This window comes from Chiloscyllium plagiosum, unplaced genomic scaffold, assembly GCF_037043375.1.
Source record: "Chiloscyllium plagiosum isolate Xiang-an unplaced genomic scaffold, Cpla_swu_hap1 HiC_scaffold_3, whole genome shotgun sequence".
In the NCBI taxonomy this organism is placed as follows: domain Eukaryota; kingdom Metazoa; phylum Chordata; class Chondrichthyes; order Orectolobiformes; family Hemiscylliidae; genus Chiloscyllium; species Chiloscyllium plagiosum.
In genome coordinates, this window is record NW_028270141.1 from 153,515,259 (window position 1) to 153,536,811 (window position 21,553).

Here is a 21,553-nt window from a genome sequence, read left to right on the forward strand (position 1 = left end):
CCACAAGGGATGAACTCGGATTCCACCAGTTTCCTCATTTCCCCTCCCCCCACCCTGTCTCAGTCAAATCCATCAAATTCAGCACCGCCTTCCTAACCTGAGATCTTCTTCCCGACCTCTCTGCCCCCACCCCAGTCTGACCTATCACCCTCACCTTGACCTCTTTCCACCTATCACATTTCCGACGCCCCTCCCCCAAGTCCCTCCTCCCTATCTTTTATCTTAGCCTGCTGGACAAACTTTCCTCATTCCTGAAGAAGGGCTTATGCCTGAAACGTCGATTCTCCTGATCCCTGGATGCTGCCTGACCTGCTGCGCTTTTCCAGCAACACATTTCCAGCTCTGATCTCCAGCATCTGCAGACCTCACTTTCTCCTTGAAAGATATTGAGCCAATTAAAATGAATCGTTCTTATTTTGAAGATGTGGTTGTACTGTATCTTTAAGAAAGTTAAAAGCTAGCAAAACTACCTGACAGCACCAAGTGTTCTGAACAAGATACAATGTAACCTTTTGGTCTAGCAGCTAGGGTAGCTGGTTGCCTGGAGACAAAAACAAAATCAAATGTGGCCAGTCAGTTTAGATTATATCCCCAAAAAAACTAAACTCCAATCAAGTTTGAATTTAGTACTTTGACAATATTAGAAGTCAATGACACAATCCGATGCTTTGGGGGGTAAAAGACCAGGAAAAATTGGGGGAGAACTGCGATAAGACCTACAGATGTAGGCTGCTAATCAGAACTGAGAGGTACTGTCCAGAAAAGGAGTTTGCACAGAGAAAAACATCAACACTGAACTGGAAGTAAACAGTTACAACACAAGGTAAACCTTCCTGCTTAATTTAAACCAGCAACACAGAAAACATTTATCCCATGTAGTAATCTGTGAAAGTTCGAGAGGCCAAGAACTATTCAAAGTAAAAATTAACAAATTTATTTCTTAAAGTATAACAGTTTACGATTAACTAACAACTATTTACAACTCCTTCCTCTCACCTATCTTTTACCTTCCCTTCTATAAACGCACGATTAAGGTTTACCAAAAATTCAAATTTTCAAAACCAGCCAGATGTCGAATTTTCTCTTATATTTTTCGTCTTCTTTTCTTCTTCTGAGGGATTTCAGTTTCACAGGTTACTGATTGATAAAGGTACCTTTAAGAGAGCTATTTTTCCAGGCAATCTGTAAATGCTAGTGGCTTCACAGTTCTCCTCCTAACTGTTCAATTTTCCCAGGTCTTATACCCCCAAAGCATCGGATTGTGTCATTGACTTTTAAGATTGTCAATATACTAAATTCAAACTTGATTAGAGTTTGGTATTTTTCGGGGTATAATTTAAACTAATTGGCCTAATTTGAATTTGTTTTTTCGTTTCCAGGCAACAAGCTAATTGAGCTGTTCGGCCAAATGTTACATCATATCTTGTTCAGAACACTTGGTGCTGGGTCTTGTAGTCCTGCTAGCTTTTAACTCTCTTCAAGGTACAGTACTCCCACATCTTCATAACAAAATCCACAGAGGAAGACATAAAGAGAAGATTTGATGGTTGGCTGGTTTTGAAATTTGAATTTTTCAGTAAATCTTAATCAGGATTTTATTGAAATAGTATTATAGAGGGGAAAGTAAAAGATAGGTTAGAGGAATGACTTATAAATTGTTGTTAGTTAATTATTCTCGATTATACTTTAAGAAATAAAGTTGTTAATTTTTACTTTAAATTATTCTTGGCCTCTCGAATTTTCACAAATTACTGCAAGGGCTAAATCTTTTCTGTGCTGCTGGTTCAAATTAAGCAGAGGGGTTTACCCCATAACAATCTCAATCAATTTTGTCCTAACAAGCTTGGACCCAAGCCTTTCACTACAGTCAGTGGTAACTGAACCAGCTGTTCTTATATGAGACTGGAATTGAAGTTATACTCTTCATCTGTAAAGGTTCTCATTCTAGCTAAGATCAAACTTCAGGGTTAGAGTGCAGATTGTTAAAGTCTGATTCCGCAATCACTGATACAGCTGCACCAGTATCAATCTCCATTAGAACTGGGGGACCACTTAGCCAGACATTTATTTTGATTGATTCAGAGTTGGACGTTGCTAAGCAAATTAATTGTTCCAAGCCAAATGAAGATGGGCTTTCCAGGATGTGCACTCTACTGGATACTGGACTATGAGTTTTCTGACAGAATTCAGGCCTGGTGTGACTGTTTTGCTGTCTCAAATCCATATACCAGCAGGAACTACAGTGGCTTGCCGACCCACATCCTGAAGAAAATGTTAACTATTTGGTTCAGGCATGGCTTTGTTTTTGGGTTTTGCTGTGGGCTGAACTAGCGTCCCTCTGATCAGGATATGAGCTGATTGAGGCCATGCAATTGCCTTCATTCAAGTAATATCTCTCAAGCTCAGTCAGCCTGATGAGGACGTTCACTTCCATTGGCATATGCTGCAACTCATATGCTCCACTTGCCGCATTTTCTAATGTCAACCACAGTTGTACTGGTTGTTTGAAGTCCAGCGTCAGGTATTAGGTGCTTTTGCATGTCGACATGATTAATCCTACATACTAAATGGTCTCTCAGCATCTCATTAAAGGTTAAGCCAAAGTCACATGCCCCTGCCAATCATCTTAAACGCGTCAAAAATCCCAATATGGTTCTTGAGTTGCGAAGTAAAACTGATGGCATCTCAGAATTGGAGGAGATGTGGGGTCACAATATTCCTTAGCAAAACCTGTCAACTTTTAAGACCATAAGACATAGGAGCAGAAGTAAGGCCATTTGGCCCATCGAGTCCACTCTGCCATTCAATCATGGCTGATGGGCATTTCAACTCCACTTACCCGCATTCTCCCCGTAGCCCTTAATTCCTTGTGACATCAAGAATTTATCAATTTCTGCCTTGAAGACATTTAGCGTCCCAGCCTCCACTGCACTCTGTGGCAATGAATTCCACAGGCCCACCACTCTCTGGCTGAAGAAATGTCTCCACATTTCTGTTCTGAATTTACCCCCTCTAATTCTAAGGCTGTGTCCACGGGTCCTAGTCTCCTCGCCTACCGGAAACAATTTCCTAGCGTCCACCCTCTCCAAGCCATGTATTATCTTGTAAGTTTCTATTAGATCTCCCCTTAATCTTCTAAACTCCAATGAATACAATCCCAAGATCCTCAGCTGTTCCTTATATGTTAGACCTACCATTCCAGGGATCATCCGTGTGAATCTGCGCTGGACACGCTCCAGTGCCAGTATGTCCTTCCTGAGGTGTGGGGACCAAAACTGGACACAGTACTCCAAATGGGACCTAACCAGAGCTTTATAAAGTCTCAGTAGCACAACAGTGCTTTTATATTCCAACCCTCTTGAGATACTTGACAACATTGCTTTCGCTTTCTTATTCACGGACTCAACCTGCATGTTTACCTTTAGAGAATCCTCAACTAGCACTCCCAGATCCCTCTGTACTTTGGCTTTATGAATTTTCTCACCGTTTGTAAAGTAGTCCATGCTTGCATTCTTTTTTCCAAAGTGCAAGACCTCGCATTTGCTCACATTTTGAATGATTTTAGTATCTGGTGCCTTCGAAAATGTTGGGTGCCTGATAACCAAAAAAGCTACAGATCCAGAAGCTGTCAGGCAAATTACTCGTTGCTTTTCATCTGTTCCAATGTCAGTTTTTTAGAAAAGAATAACGCATTCTTTTCATATACTGGGTCCAGTCTTTGATGGCAGGATTGAAATGGTCAAGCTTCTCATAATGACATGATGCCAAAAATGCTTACCCCATCTCAATGACAACTGTGGTGAGTCTTCAAGTATATTTTTTTCCTTGTAATACTGTTGAAATAATTTCACAGATAATTCCAATAATCCCACCACCAAGTCACTCTTTATTTCAATGTGGAGAGTCATTGATGCTGATCCATCTTCCTCAGAGCCAGCTGTCAAAGTGCCAAGCACTGTTTATATTAGTCAGCCAGCACTCCCTGATTGGGCCAGGTTAACAGCTGCAAACAGGGAACTCATACTCTATGAGATCTGCCTGGCTGACCTCATTACAATTACGACAGCACCCATGTGCGAGATTTCTGTATTTTGTGCACAATGCCAGGTTCCATTGTGTTGCAGTTTTCTCCAGCTTTCTCCATTTAAATAATGGTCTGTTCTTTTGGCTTACCTTCCAAAATGAAGTTCACATTTTCCCATGTTATACTTGATTTGCCACCTTTTCACTCAATTTCCTAACCAATCAATATCTCTCTACAAACTCTTTCTATCCCTCCTGCAACCTACCTTTCCACCTACTTTGTATGATCTACAAATTTGGGTATTGTTCATTCATTTATCTCCAAGTCATTAATATCTTGTAAACAGTCATGATCCTAGCACTGATTCCTGTGGAACTCCACTGGTTATGAGTTGCCAGCCTGAAAAATAACCATTTATTTCCACTCGCTGTTTTCCTACTCAGTTGCCAATTCTCCAACTACACCAATAGACTACAACCAACATCAAGACCTCCTATGACTTAACCTTTGTGAGGTACCTTGTTAAATGCCTTCTTCAATTCTAAATGCAACACATCTAGTGGTTCCTCGCACTCTGGTTGAGACTTCCTCAACAAACCCTCCAACCCTGGCAACATCCTTGTAAATCTTTTTTGAATCCTTTCAAGTTTCACAGCATCCTTCCGATAGCAGGGAGACCAGAATTACACACAGTTTTCTAATAGTGGCCTAACCAATGCCCTGTATAGTTGCAACACGACCTCCCAATTCTTATACTCAGTGCACTGATCAACAAAGGCAAGCACACCTTATTAAATATACTGTCTAACTGCAACACTTTCAAGGAACTATGAACCTATACTCCAAGGTCTCTTTGTTCAGCAACACTCCTTTTGCCATTAAGTGTATAATTCATGACCTGATTTGCATTTCCAAAATGCAGCATCTCCCATTTATCTAAATTAAACTCCATCTGCCACTCCTTGGATCATTGTCCATCTAATCAAGATCCCATTGTACTCAGAGGTAACCTTCTTCGCTGTCCACCACACCTCCAATTTTGGTGTCATCTGCAAACTTACTAACTATACCTCCTATGTTCCCATCCAAGTTATTTACATAAATGATAAAAAAAAGCAGTAGACCCAGTACCAATCCTTTACACACACCACTAGTCACAGGCCTTGAGTCTGAAAAGCAACCTTCCACTACCCATTTCTGTCTTCTACCTTCGAGCCAGTTCTGCATCAAACTGGCGAGTTCTCCCTCTTTTCCGCGTGATCTAACCTTGCTAACCAGTCTACCATGAAGACCCTTGTTGAACGCCTTACTGAAGTCCATGCAGATCACATCCATCACTCTGCTTTCATCAATCCCCTTTATTTCTTTAAAGAACTCAGCCAAGTTCATGAGATAGGGTTTCCCATGTACAAAGCCATGTTGACTACCCCTTATCAGTCTTTGCCTTTCCAAATACATAGAAGTCCTGTTCCTCAGGACTCCCTCCAACAACTCGCTGACCACTGATGTCAGTCTCACCATTCTATAGTTCTCTGGCTTTTCCTTACCTGATCTTCTAGTTCAGCAGGCAACTTTTTTGCAATCTTAGTTCTCTGCCAAAATACTAAGTCACGCCTTCTTATGAATCTTAAATAGTGGCACCACGTTAGCCAACCTCCAGTCTTCCAGCACCTCACATATGGCTATTGATGATACAAATATCTCAGCAAGGAGCCCAGCAATCACTTCCCTAGCTTCCCATAGAGTTCCAGAGTAAACCTCATCAGGTTTTTCTTGACGTGGCTACTTATTTCCCTATGTTGTCTATTTTCCAGATACTTTTTTACAGTAAATACAATTGCAAAATACTCATTTAGTACCTCTTCTGTGGTTCCACACATGGAATTGCTAATTTTGCCTTGCTAATCTTTAAGTGGCCTTATTGTCTCCCAAGTTAGTCTTTTGTCCTTACTGTATTTGTAGAATTCCTTTAGATTCTCCTGAACTTTATTTACCAAAGCTATCTCACGTCTCCTTTTTGCCCTCCTGATTTCCCCCTTACATATACTCCTAGTGCCTTTATTCTCTTCTAGGGATTCACTCGATCTCTGCTGTCTAAACTGGAGGTAGGCTAATTGGATGTATTAGGCAAGAACTCTTAAAAGTTGATTGGGAGTGAATGTTTGCAGGCAAAGGGACGGCTGGAAAATGCAAAGCCTTCAAAAATGATATAACAAGAGTCCAGAAACAATATGTTCCTGTTAGGGTCAAGGACAGGGCTGGTAGGTGTAGGAAATGCTGGGTAAATAGAGAAATTGAGGTTTTGGTAAAGAATAACAAGGAAGCATAAATCCTCATTTATTTTATCTTCCCAAATCACTGACTACATCACTAACATTCCACCTCCCTTTCTAGATCTGAATCTGACCCATTTATCATATATACTTGAGTAAAAGTCAATCTCATGTAAAAATCGACCCCTTATTTTTGGCCAAAAAATCTGGAATTTTCCATGTGTGTCATGTAAAAGTTAACCCTAGCTCTTCACAGATAACAGATCAACATTTGAAAGTCAAGGTATTATCCAATACATAAATGTTATGATAAGGAAATGAATTTTGTTTTTTATACTATTATGTGATTTGACATACAATTCACACCAATTCAGCACCATTCACCTAGAGTCAGGTAAGAACCAACCTTGTAGAATACAGTCATATACCTAGATGAGGTTTTGAAATTTCTACATCAATTTTTGTAAAAATGCCCTCCAGAGAAAACAAAAAACATACATCAGTGTTTAAACTGCAAGATACTGAAGTTGCAGAGAAGACTGTATAGCAGGAAGAGAATGTTGTGTTTGAGAAACTTGTGAGAGATTGCAGAAAGATATCAAATCAATTCAGACAATGCTACTTTGGAAGTCATGCCAACAAGAGAAATTTAGCAAGTGGCCACAACTGGAGAAAAAAGTTGCTGAGTGGGTACTTGAAAATTGTCAAAATAGAACATGTGTTAGTCCAGAAAGGCATCCAAATCCACACACGAAACAAATCAAAGAAGATGGAATTTCGGGTTTTAAGGCAAGTGCAGGATGATGCACAAGGTTCATGAGAAGGTATGACTTAGTATTTTGGCAGAGAACTAGGGTTGCACAAAAGTTGCCTGATGAACTAGAAGATCAGATATTATAGTTTTACCAGTTTGTAATAAAAAATCGGCAGAAGGAAGGCTACAAGTTATAAGCATTGGAAACATGGACAAAACGTCTATTACTGTAGACATGCCAGAGAATTGAACTGCGAACCAAAAAGGAGAAAAATCAGTATTGGTGAGAACCACTGACATAAGAAAAGTAGGTTTACTTTAGTTCTTTCTTGCATGGCTGATGGCACCAAGTTAAAACTGATGGCTGTTTTTACGAGATTGCCACAGAGGAAATTTCCAAAAGAATTGTCACCTATAAGCATCCAAAAAGCTGGATGGATGAAAGTGGATGTAGAAAATGGATAAAGGAAGTTTGGAATTTACGATCTGGTGGATGATGCAAGGAAAAGAGTTTGCTCGTCTGGAACCAGTTTAGATCACATCTAGTGAAGAATGTTGTTAATAAAATCTGATCACAGAACACCAACGTGGCTGTAATTCCTGGTGGACTCACAGTGTTTTGTAACCAATAGATGTTGGTATCAATAAGCCATTTAAGGACATGATGAGAATGAAGTGGAATAACTGGATGCGTAATGGAGAAAAAAACATACACAAAAGAAGGCAGCTTCATCACTGCCACTGAGCTGTGAATGGATCTTTGATTCATAAAAGGAAATAAAACCTGACACTATTTTCAAATCATTCAAGAAATATGGAATTTCGAATGCATTGGACTGTACAGAGGACGCTTATCTATTGGGTGCCATCGATGAAGAAGAAGCAGAAGATGTGCTACTTTTAGCTACGGACAGCCAAGATGAAGAAGATGCTTATGATGGTATCATTCATCCTGGTGATTATCAAGCTTTATTTGTGCTGAAGATGTTGAACAGTGTGATTTTGCAGAATTTTAATGAACTTTATATTTGACATGTTTAATTGAAGATGTAACATGCAATTGTGATTTAAAGTCATTATATTTTTGTTTCATTTTTTGTATGTATAAATAAAAGTTTATTAATTCATTTTTGTTTATCCAGTGATTACTGTAATTCGTTGTGTTTTTTTCTTTATTCATTTAGAGATCAATTACGCTTCTGCTAATTTTGGGACTGCAGCATGAATTTCAGCCCCTCTAAAGTAGTATCCATGTAATAGTCGACTCCATAAATGTAACCTTAAAATGTTGTCTGAAGAATTTGACTTTTACACAAGTATATATAGTAAACCTACACTTAGTTCCCATTTCCTTGCTATGTTAGTTTAAAACCTCAACAACATAACTAGCAGAAGCCCCCACAAGGATATTTGTCCCACCTTCCGTAGGAACAGTCCCAAATCCTCAAGAATCTAAACTCCTCCCTGGTACACCATTTCTCCAGCCACGCATGCATCTGATCTATCCTCTTATTCCTGTACTTGCTAGAATGTGACACTGGGAGTAATCTTGGATCTGAGGTAAATTAATAAACCTGCTTCATTACTCAACAGCAAGTCCACATAGCCTGTTCCCTGGTTGGCTCCATGATATATTGTTCAAAGAAAGTATTCTGAACTAAAAGAAACAAGAAGCTCTAAGAAATCATCCTTGTTGACTTTTCATTAGTTTAGTTTCATTCTTTTATCAATATTTGTTTGGAGCTGTGAACTGAAAACTGTGAACTAAAGCAGTCCTTTGGACAACAGTTTGTATAAAAAGGGAAGAGAGAACAAATAAGCTATCATTTGTTTGTATGGTCAGGTCTCAAAATTAATTGCAAGTTGGTTCTTGATCAGAAGATTCTACAGATGATTTGACAACAGTGAAGAGCAGTATTTTTTTAAACAGAGAGCAGCTATTTGGCCATTAATGAGGTCGGTACTTGGGATCTGGTTTTAGTGCGTCTGGGAGAGACCTTACCCTCGAGCTACAACTATGAAACCAGCGTTCCAGAAGCTGTATTTGGAGACCCATTTTGGTGTTTCCCATGTACAACAGGAGGAGTAAACCACTGCTTTGAGCTCTTCTGCCATTACTTACCCATTTAGATTAAACCTTTAAAGGGCTCGTAAAAATCAAGTAATATCAATTACTTGAGGGCCTTTCTTCCTTTGACCTGTTAAAGCAGACTATACAGTAGGCCTTACAAACTATATACCAGAAAATAAAGACTTTGCCAATTATAAGCAATAACAGTATTACATATACTCACCCAATTAGCTGCTTCTACTTGTCTCGTGCCACTACTGATGGTGTCATTATGACTTTGTTTGGCTGTTGCTTGACTAGCTTGTGGGGCAGTTCTCCCATTTTAGCAGAAATAGAAGGACTTTGAGAGTTCACTGGCATGGATAAATCTTTATCATTTCTAATACCTAGGTTGATACTGGGTAATTTGTCTGGCTTTATTCTGATTTAATTTCTCTGTAGCTCAAGCTTTTCAGACGGCATTTAAGAGTGAAACTTTATGCTGGGTCTGGAGATTTCCAGACTGGGTCAAGACAGCAGATCTCTTTCTGTGAAGCACATTTGTGAACAGAATAGGTATTTATGCTAGTTCACTGGTTTCATGATCATCATTACTGAGACTAGCTTTTATTCCATCTTTCATTCGAGATTTTTGGTTTAGTTTTTACCTTGATATTCCAATTTTCCATCAGGAGAGTTATGAAATTGCAAAATTTAATTTTATTTCTAATAAGCACAGGACATATGTGACAATGACAATTTATTCAGCTTTGGGATGTGGGTATGCCAGAATTTATAGTCATCCCTTTTTGCTCGAGAGGTTATTGGGAAGCTGCCTTCTTGAACCATTGCAGATAAATCCATGGTGTTTGCAAAAATGATGTTAAGAACATGAAATATTTTTAAACAGAAAAATATCACCAATTTCAATAGTCATGTCCTTTTTTTTCAAGCACCTTCTAAGTTTTGTGCATCATCAGCATTCTCTTGGTGATTTTTTGATTGCCTCCAATGTAGGACCTTACGGCTCACATCCAAAACCATCTGGATTGTCCGGTTAATTGCATGCTGAATATCATCCAGATTTGGTACCATAACCTATAGCACAAAAGGTAATGTAGTGGTAGGGTTAAAATAGGGTTAACTTGCAATTTTGCATTAAAAAGACTGAATTTCAAAAGCATTTACCTTAACTTAGATTCATTCCAAAAAATGGTGTCTATATCACAATTTTACAGGACGACCCCACTGAATGAAAATTATTTCCAAAATATAACAAGCTGATAAATACTATTAATGCATGTATAGGTAAAATTGTTTCGCCCTAGAGGACTGCAGGATCACTCTCTCATTAGATAAACAATTGGTGTTCAGTTTACCTTCAGAGACAGCACACCTCAGGTGAGGGGTAAGGTTGAAAAAGGAGGATCTCAGCTAATGTGAGAACTGAACAAATACTGGTGGCTTCATTCCATATTACATACCAGCCATCCAAGCCAATCAACCCCCATATTCATGTATACTGGTGTGTCAGGGCCACTGCTTAGAGAGTCTGACAGCATGAAGATAGGCTCTTTGACCCAAACTAGTCCACACCGATCAAAATGTCCATCCATGGTAACCCATTGCACTGCACTTGGCCCATATCCTTCTAATCCGTCCCTATCTATGTATTTGTCCAAATGCCTTTTAAATGTTGTTAATGTATCCGCTTCAACCACTTCCAGAGGCATGAGAGAGGAGCTGGGTAGAACTGACTGGGAGAGGAGCCGAGCAGGAAAGACAGTGAAACAGCAAGGCAGGAGTTTCTGGAGGTAATCCAGGAGACACAGCAGCGATTCATCTTGAGGATAAAGAACTATGGTACAGGGAGGATGAGGCAACCATGGCTGACTAGGGAGTCAGGGATAGCATTAAATAAAAGAGAAAGCATATAATGTGGTGAAGGCAATGGGAAACCAGAGGATTGGGAAGTTTACAAAGATCAACAGAAGGCAGCAAAAAAGAAATCAGAAAAAGAAGATTAAATATGAGAGTAAGCTAGCCAGTAATATCGAGAAAGACTGTAAGAGTTTCTTTAGTTAGCAATTTTTGAGAAGATTTGTAGCTCAGGTTGATAAAAATTATGTAAGTTAGCTCGCTGAACTTGAAGGTTTGTTTTCAGACGTTTCATCACTACGACGAGGCAACATCATCAGAGTTTCCGGTAAAGCGCTGGTGGTATGTCTCGTTTCTCTATTAAAAAGTCTTGGCTGCTTAAGGTGAGTAATGTCATTTCTGTTTTTTTTTTCAAGGTAAGATAGATAGCATCTAAATCAATGTATTTTGTTTATTGATGGAGCTCTGGTTAGAAACAATGCCTCTAAGAATTCTCGTGCGTGTCTTTGTTTTGCCTATCATAGGATGTGTGTGTTGTCCCAGTCAAAAGTGGTATCCTTATTATCTGTATGTATAGAAACTAGTGATAGTGGATCGTGTCTTTTGGAGGCCAGTTGGTGTTCATGTATCCTGGTGACATGTTTCCTGCTAGCTTGTCTGTGTTTTTTTTACAGTTCTTGTATGGTATCTTGTAAATGATGTTAGTTTTGCTGGTGGTATCTAATGGATCCTTTAGGTTCATTAGTCGCTGTATAAGTGTGTTGGTAGGTTTGTGGGCTACCATGATAACAAGGAGTCTGAGTAGTCTGGAAGTCATTTCTTATGTATCTTTGATGTAAGGTAATGTGGCTATAGATTTTGGTTGCATTGTGTCTGCTTGTTTGGGTTTATTTCTGAGGAATTGGCGGACTGTGTTTATTGGGACATATTTTCTTGAAAACTTTTTATAGATATTTTTCTTCGGATTTTTGTTTTCTTGGGTACTGCAGTGTGATGTAGCAATATCCTGACAGGCATTAAATTTACAAAAGAGGAGAACGGCAACAGACTCCCATTCCTAGAGGTGACAGTTGAACACATAGTTAACGGAGAGCTTCAAACCAGCGTCTACAGAAAAACAAGAAAACACAGACCAAATACTTAACTTCAGAAGCAATCATCCCAACACCCACAAATGGAGCTGCATCAAGACATTAGACTACTCAGACCCCTTGGCATCGTGGTAGCCCATAAACCTATGAATACACTTAAACAGCGACTAATGAACCTAAAGGATCCATTAGATACCACCAGCAAAACTAATATCATTTACAAGATATTATGCAAGAACTGTAAAAAGCACTACATCCGGCAAACTAGTAGGAAACATGCCACCAAGGTACATGAAAACCAACTGGCCACTAAAAGACATGATCCACTATCACTAATTTCTACACATAGAGACAAAGAAAGACATCGCTTTGACTGGGCCAACAACCACATCCAAGGACAGGCGAAACAAAGACGCATGAGAATTCTTACAGGCATGGCATTCTTAGCAGAACTCCATTAATAAACACATTGATTTAGATCCTATCTACCTTCTCTTGAAAACAAAGAACTGGAAATGACATTACCCACATTAAGAAACCAAACACTTTTAATAGAGAGGTGGGACATACCACAAGCGCTTCACCAGAGACTCTCACTGATGATGTTACCTAGTTGTGGTGACAAAACATCTGAAAACAAACCTTCAAACTCAGCGAGCTAACTTACATATTTAGTTTCTTCAGATATATAAAGGGCAAAAGAGATGCAAAAGTGGACATTGTGGTGGTGTTGGAAAAGCACAGCAGGTCAGGCAGCATCCAAGGAGCAGAAGAATCAACATTTCAGACATAAACACTTCATCAGGAACCAATATGATAAAACTTTGCTTCAACTTGAGGCTGAAAAGAAACCAGAAATTGGCTAATTTTGGACAGTTTCATGGAGGGTTTCTTTCTGTAAGCTCTAGCGAGGTTTCTAATGCAATTCTCCTCAGCATGTCCCATTAGCTATGTTCCACACCTCTATACTGCCATGCACATGCTATCTGGCTTTCTTGGCATTTTGGTATTGTCCCTATCACTCATCATTAATGCCAGGGTTAAATTCCCACCTATGCAGATATATCTCATAATACATCTGAACAAACTGATGAAAAGTATTTGCAAACCTCTGTAAGGGAGTGCTATTCTTTCTCTAATGTCCAATGTAGCTTAACATCTATTCATTATTCAATATGGTACCACTAGATACTGGAAAGCCTTCAAAACGTGAAAATGTTCACTTTTATTCAGTGCTATGAAGTTGAAGGTACATACTGTACCTCAAAAGTAAGAGAATGCTTTTCTGAACTGAGAGATTACAAGTGCCCACGTATATGACTAGATGGCAGTCCCAAAGTGTACTGGAACATTGAAAATATATAACATTTGGCAGTGAACTGGATACCTGCAATTTGGTTGCTGTTTTGATAACAATTTTAATTTAACCAATTAGTTTGTTATGCCTCAGGATGCTAAAACCCAATCAAGTTTGAATTTAATGTTTTGCCAACATCAAACCAATGAGACGATCGATGTTGGGGGGAGGGGGTGGGGGCAGTATAAGAATGCGGACATTTTGAAAATTGGTCAGCGAGCAAAAGCCATAAGGAAGAAACTACTGGAGAGCTAACTGTCAAACTAACACCTTGCCCTCAAAGAAATTAGAAAACAGTCTCCATCAAAGACACCTTTTCACGTGAAATATACTCACAGTAAAGAGAAAGAAGACAACCAGGGAGATCAGCAGCCAGAAGAGTGAAGACACAGAAGAAGACAGAAACTGTGTGGTTTTGAGATTAAGTTAATGTAATTTTAATAACAGTTTTATTGGAACAGTATATTTTTTAAAGAGTTGGAGTCAGATAGTAAGCAGTTAAGAGATATGGGGGCTTGGATTTGTGAAGTTATTTTGTTTAATAGACTATTGTAGATTAAAAAAATGATTTTTTTTAAAATAGTGAATGTGGGAATTCTTTGTCATTCATATTTTAACAGATTATGAGGTGGAGGTGAGCTTTTCTGGATGTTTGGTTTAATTAACAGAGGGATTCAACCTATCGCTTAATTTGGGAGCTCACCATCTGAGATTTGGACAAATTTGAACAAACTGGGGTATGAAAGGTCCCAGCAGATTTAAATACATTGCAATTAGTGTCCTAGATCTTCATTGCCAAGCAGCAAATCCAATATGGCCTGCCCTGGAGTTGACGTTTCGGGCAAAAGCCCTTCATCAGGCTTTTGCCTGAAACGTCGATTTTCCTGTTTCTCGGATGTTGCCTGACCTGCTATGCTTTTCCAACACCACTCTAATCTTGACTCTGATCTTCAGCATCTGGAGTCCTCATTTTCGCCCAAAAGTGGACATTGCACCAGTGGTTAGCACTGTTGCCTAACAGTGCCTCAATTCCCGCCTCAGGCGACTCTCTCTGTGGAGTTTGCACATTCTCCCTGTGTCTGCATGGGTTTCTGCCGGGTGCTCCGGTTTCCTCCCACAATCCAAAAATGTGCAGGTTAGGAGAATTGGCCATGCTAAATTGCCCCTAGTGTTAGGTGAAGGGGTAAATGTAGGGGAATGGGTCTGGATGGGTTGCGCTTCGGCATGTCGGTGTGGACTTGTTGGGCCAAAAGGCCTGCTTCCACGCTGTAAGTAATCTAATAAAAAAAAGACGCGAGAGAGGTAGCAGTGGGGAACAAGGAAATAGCAGAAGAACTGAATAATTACTTTGTGTCAGTCTTCATAGTGGAAGGCACAAGTAATTTCCCAAAGATTCAAGTGAGTGAGAAGGCAGAGCTGAGTATGGTGGACTTCACCAAAGAGAAGGTGCTAGAAAAACTGAATGGCCTGAAAGTGGATAAATAACCTGGACCAGATGGACTACATCTAAGAGTTATAGAGTCGTAGAGTCATAGATATGTACAGCATGGAAACAGACCCTTTGATCCAACCCGTCCATGCCGACCAGATATCCCAACCCAATCTAGTCCCACTTGCCAGCACCCGGCCCATATCCCTCCAAACTCTTCCTATCCATATACCCATCCAAATGCCTCTTAAATGTTGCAGTTGTACCAGCCTCCACCACATCCTCTGGCAGCTCATTCCATACACGTACCACCTTCTGCGTGAAAACGTTGCCCCTTAGGTCTTTTTTATATCTTTCCCCTCTCACCCTAAACCTATGCCCTCTACTTTCTGGACTCCCCGACCCCAGGGAAAAGACTATCCTATCCATGCCCCTCACAATTTTGCAAACCACTATAAGGTCACCCCTCAGCCTCCGACGCTCCTGGGAAAACAGCCCCAGCCTGTTCAGCCTCTGCCTGTAGCTCAGACCCTCCAACCCTGACAACATCTTTGTAAATCTTTTCTGAACCCTTTCAAGTTTCACAACATCTTTCCGATAGGAAGGAGACCAGAATTGCACGCAATATTCCAACAGTGGCCTGACTAATGTCCTGTACAGCTGCAACATGACCTCCCAACTCCTGTACTCAATACTCTGACCAATAAAGGAAAGCATACCTTCTTCACTATCCTATGTACCTGCGACTCCACTTTCAAGGAGCTATGAACCTGCACTCCAAGGTTTCTTTGTTCAGCAACACTCCCTAGGACCTTACCATGAAGATTTGCTTTCCCAAAATGCAGCACCTTGCATTTATCTGAATTAAACTCCATCTGCCACTTCTCAGCCCATTGGCCCATCTGGTCCAGATGCTATTGTAATCTGAGGTAACCCTCTTCGCTGTTCACTTCACCTCCAATTTTGGTGTCATCTGCAAACTTACTAACTGTACCTCTTATGCTCGCATCCAAATCATTTATGTAAATGACAAAAAGTAGAGGGCCCAGCACCGATCCTTGTGGCACTCCACTGGTCACAGGCCTCCAGTCTGAAAAACAACCCCCCACCACCACCTTCTGTCTTCTACCTTTGAGCCAGTTCTAAGGGAGAAGCTGAAGAGATAGTGGAGGAGTTAGTGGTGATCTTTCAAGAATCACTAGAATCAAGCAGGGTCCCAGAGGACTGGAAAGTAGGATAGTGAAGAAGGCATGCTTTCCTTTATTGGTCAGAGTATTGAGTACAGGAGTTGGGAGGTCATGTGCGGCTGAACAGGACATTGGTCAGGCCACTGTTGGAATATTGCGTGCAGTTCTGGTCTCCTTCCTATCGGAAAGATGTTGTGAAACTTGAAAAGGTTCAGAAAAGATTTACAAAGATGTTGTCAGGGAAAGTAGCTAACATGACACCCCTGTCTAAAAAGGAGGTAAGGCAAAAGACGGAAAGTTACAGACTGATTAGCCTAACCTCGGTCATGGGTAAGGTCCTGGAGTCCATTGTGAAGGATGAGGTTTATGAATACCTCGTAGTGCATGGTAAAATAGGGCAAAGTTAGCATGGTTTCATCAAGGAGAGGTCATGCCTGACAAATCTGTTAGAATTCTTTGTGGAAGTAATGAGCAGGTTAGACCGAGAAAAGCCAATGGATGTTATCTACTTGGACTTCAAGGAGGCCTTTGACAAGGAGCCGTACAGGAGGCTACTGAGTAAGATATGGGCCAAGTTGTTACAGGTAAGGTGGTGGCATGGATACGGATTGGTTGTCTGGAGAGAGTGGGGATAAAAGGGTCCTTCTCAAAATGATAGATGCTGAAAGGGGTGCTCTGCAGGCTCAATGTTGGGACCCCAATCTTTCACTTTATACATAAATGATCAAGATGAAGGAACTGAGGGCATTCGGGTGAAGTTGGCAAATGATACAAACATAGGTAGAGGGACAGGTAGCATTGAAGAGGTGGGGAGACTGCAGAACGATTTGGATAGGTTAGGACAGTGGGCAAAAATGTAGCAGATTGAGTACAACATGGGAAAGTGTGAGGTCATGCATCTTGGTAAGAAGAATAGAGGCATGGACGATTTTATAAATGAGGAGAAATTTCATAAGTTCAGGATTAGCTGTAGGTAAACTTGCAGGTTGAGTCAGTAGTTATGATGGCAAATGCAACAATGGCATTTATTTTGAAAGGACTTGAATATAAAAGTATGTATGCATTTCTGAGTCTATATAAGGCTCTGGTCAGGCCACATTTGGAGTATTGTGCGCAGATGTGGGCCCCATATCTCAGGAAGGATGTACTAGTCCTAGAGTGTGTTCAGAAGAGGTTGACGAGAATAGTCCCAGGAATGAAAAACAACGTATGAGGAACATTTGAGGACTCTGGGACTATGCTCAATTAAGTTGAGAAGGATGTTGGGGGATTTCATTGAAACGTAGAAGCACTGTATGGCCTGGACAGAGTGAATGTTGGGAAGAAGTTTCCATTGTTAGGAGAGACTAGGACCTGAGGCCACAACCTTAGAGTAAAGGGAAGACCTTAAGAATGGAGATAAGGAGAAACTTCTTCAGCCAAAGACTGGTGAATCTATGGAATATATTGCCACAATGGCCATGCCATTGAGTGTATTTAAGACTAAGATAGATACGTTCTTGATTGTCAAGGGGATCAAGGATTACAAGGAGAAAGCGGGAGAATGGAGATGAGCAACTTATCAGCTATGATTGAATGGCGGAGCAGATTCAATGAGCTAAATGGCCTAACTTCTGCTCTTATGTCCTATGGTCTTATAATTAGAATATTAACAGGTTTTGAATATGGAAAGCAAAAGTCCCATTCACATTGGCGACAAACTCTATGTGCTTTTTGTGTGGCCAAGGCTTCAGACAATCACCTGGCTTAAAAAAAAAGGTGGCATGATAGCTCAGTGGTTAGCACTGCTGCCTCACAGCACCAGGAACCTGGGTTTGATTCCAGCCTTCGGTGACTGTCTGTGAGGAGCTTGTAAGTTCTCCCCGTGTCTGTCTGGGTTTCCTCCCAGCATCCAAAGATAAGCAGGTTAGGTGGACTGACCATACTAAATTGCCCACACTGCCTTAAGATGTGTAGGTTAAGTAGATTATACATGGGAAATGTGGGGTTATACGGATATAGTAGAGGGCTAGTTCTGGGTGGGATGCTCTTTGGAGCGAAAGTGTGGACTTGATAGGCCAAATGGCCCACTTGTGCGCTAAAAGGATTCTTTCATGCCTAATTGTCCTGAAGGCTATTACTGAGACTAGCCTTATATTCCAGATTTATTAATTGAATTTCAATGCTGCCATCTGCAGGTTGGAATTTAAACCGAATCTCCAGATTTTTCTCAAAACAAAGAACTGTGGTTGATGGACATCTGAAACACACAAAAGTAGAAATTGCTGAAGAATTTTGAGTGCGAGCAGCAGTGGAGGTAAGACGAACCCGGAAGACTGCAGCTAAGGTAAGGTAGTTTTTTTAAAAATTACTTACTGGTAGCGGACAGTGGTGTTTTCCCTTTCACAGAAAGAGTGGGAGCAGCGGGGGAAGTGACGAGGACCAGAGGGGCAGCCGGGAAGGAAAGCAGTGACCATATATATCAGCAAGGCGGCTAAACCCGAGACTCTGCAACTGTAGTGTCTCCCACCCGTCCTTCTCCTCTAACCTAGTTAATAAGGTAATGTTCATTCTAAACTTCCTCTATTGAATATAAGTTTGTTATTGATTTTATAGCAACTTGAACTAAGCTTTCTACTTTAGTACTGAGTGCGTGTTCAGATAAGTTGGGTATGGATGCTAGGGCAGTTGCTTGCTCCTCCTGCAGAATGTGGCAGGTGGAAGACATGGCACACGTCTCCGCTGGCTACGTCTGTGGGAAGTGCACCCAACTCCAGCTCCTTGAAAACCGTGTTAGGGAATTGGATCTGGAGCTGGATGAATTACGGATCATTCGGGAGGCTGAGGGGGTAATTGAGAGGAGTTACCGGGAGTTGGTTACTCCTAAGGCTCAGGACAAGGATGAATGGGTTACAGTTAGGGGGAGGAAAGGGGACAGTCAGACAGCGCAGAGATCCCCTGTGGACATTCCCCTCAGCAATAAGTATACCGTTTTGGATACTGCTGGGGGGGAATGACCTACCAGAGGAAAGCCAAAGCAGTCAGTTTTCTGGCATTAAGCCTGACACTGTGGCAAAGAAGGGAAGGGGGCAGAATAGAAAAGTACTCTTGGTAGGGGACTCGATAGTTAGGGGAATCGACAGGAGATATTGTGGTCAGGATTGGGATTCCCAGAAGATATGTTGCCTCCCTGGTGCCAGGGTCCGGGATGTCTCCGAGCGGGTGTATAAGGTTCTAAAAAGGGAGGGCGAACAGCCAGAAATCTTGTTACATATTGGCACTAATGATATAGCCAGGAAAAGGATCGAAGATAGAAAAAGTGATTTCAGGGAGTTAAGATGGAAGCTGCAAAGCAGGAAGAACAGAGTAGTGTTCTCTAGTTTACTACCGGTGCCACGAGATAGCGAGGCGAGGAACAGGGAGAGGGCGCAGCTTAATACGTGGCTGCGCAGATGGTGTAGGAGGGAGGGCTTCAGATATGTAGATAATTGGGATGCCTTCTGGGGAAGGTGGGACCTGTACAAGAAGGACGGGTTGCATCTGAACTGGAAGGGGACCAATCCTGGATGGAAGGTTCGCTTGGGTAGCTTGAGAGGGTCTAAACTAGTATGGCAGGGGGGTGGGAATCTGAGCTGTATACCGGAGATGAGAGTTGATGCAGATGAGGCAAGAGCAAGAGGTAGACCAGCTAGTGGGAAGGATTTTCCTGGCAAGGACCAAGGTATCAGTTAAAGTGTGTTTGCTTTAACGCAAGGAGCATCAGGAATAAAAGTGACGAACTTAGAGCATGGATCAGTACCTAATGCTATGATGTTGTGCCATAACTGACACATGGATTTCTCAGGGGCAGGAATGGTTGCTGGATGTTCCAGGGTTTAGAGCATTTAAAAAGAATAGGGAGGGGGGAAAAAGAGGAGGGGGTGTAGCACTACTAATCAGAGAGGGTATCACAGCTACAGAAGCTTCCATTGTCGAGGAAGATCTGCCTACCGAGTCAGTATGGGTGGAAATTAGGAACAGCAAGGGAGCAGTCACCTCTTTAGGGGTTTATTACAGGGCCACCAATAGCAGCAGGGAGATGGAAGAAAGCATAGGTCGGCAGATTTTGGAAAAGTGTGGATGTAGTAGGGTTGTTGTAATGGGTGACTTTAACTTTCCCAATATTGATTGGAACCTCCTTCGAGCAGAAGATTTGAATGGAGCTGTTTTTGTAAGGTGTGTTCAGGAAGGTTTCCTAACTCAATACGTTGACAGGCCGACGAGGGGAGAGGCCATTCTAGACTTAGTGCTCGGAAACGAGCCGGGGCAGGTATCAGATCTTGTGGTGGGAGAGCATTTTGGTGATAGTGACCACAACTGCCTCACATTCTACATAGCTATGGAGAAGGAGAGGATTAGGCAAAATGGGAGGATATTTAATTGGGGAAGAGGAAACTATGATGTGATTAGACATGAGTTAGGAAGCATGGATTGGGAGCAATTGTTCCATGGTAAAGGCACTATAGACATGTGGAGACTGTTTAAGGAACAGTTGTTGCAAGTGATGAATAAATATGTCCCTCTGAGACAGGCAAGAAGGGGTAAGATAAAGGAACCTTGGATGACGAGAGCAGTGGAGCTTCTCGTCAAAAGGAAGAAGATAGCTTACATAAGGTGGAGGAAGCTAGGATCAAGCTCAGCTCTAGAGGATTACAGGCAGGTGAGGAAGGAGCTCAAAAATGGTCTGAGGAGAGCCAGGAGAGGGCACGAGAAAGGCTTGGCAGAACGGATTAGGGAGAACACAAAGGCATTTTACACTTATGTGAGGAATAAGAGAATGGTCAAAGAAAGTGTAGGGCCAATCAGGGATAGCATAGGGAATTTGTGTGTGGAGTCTGAGGAGGTAGGGGAAGCCCTAAATGAGTTTTTTGCTTCTGTCTTTACGAAAGAAATGAACTTTGTAGTGAATGAAACCTTTGAAGAGCAGGTGTGCATGCTGAAATGGATAGAGATAGAGGAAGCTGATGTGCTGAAAACGTTGTCAAATATTAAGATTGACAAGTCGCCAGGCCTGGACCAGATTTGTCCTCGGCTGCTTTGGGAAATGAGAAATGCAATTGCTTCACCACTAGCGAAGATCTTTTCATCCTCGCTCTCCACCGGAGTGGTACCTGAGGACTGGAGAGAGGCAAATGTAATTCCTCTCTTCAAGAAAGGAAGTAGGGAAATCCCCAGCAATTACAGACCAGTAAGTCTCACGTCTGTCATCTGCAAGGTGTTAGAAAGGATTCTGAGGGATAGGATATATGACCATCTGGAAGAGCATGGCTTGATTAAATGCAGTCAACACGGCTTTGTGAGGGGCAGGTCATGCCTCACAAACCTTATCGAGTTCTTTGAGGATGTGACTAGAAAGGTTGATGAGGGTCGAGCTGTGGATGTGGTGTATATGGACTTCAGCAAGGCATTTGTTAAGGTTCCCCATGGTAGGCTTACTCAGAAGGTCAGGAGGAATGGGATTCAGGCGAACATAGCTGTCTGGATACAGAATT

The 21,553-nt window shown here is 41.4% G+C and overlaps 1 protein-coding gene across 1 annotated transcript in view; it reads right to left on the reverse strand.

The window, feature by feature from the left end:
- The window catches only part of LOC122540179 (dynein axonemal heavy chain 8-like), a 1,258,818-nt gene that overhangs the window by 696,228 nt on the left and 541,037 nt on the right, over window positions 1–21,553 (reverse strand). Inside the window, exon 25 of the mRNA XM_087976819.1 lies at window positions 10,058–10,199. Coding sequence (XP_087832945.1) covers window positions 10,058–10,199 — 142 coding nt within the window. The remainder of the gene's footprint in view (window positions 1–10,057; window positions 10,200–21,553) is intronic.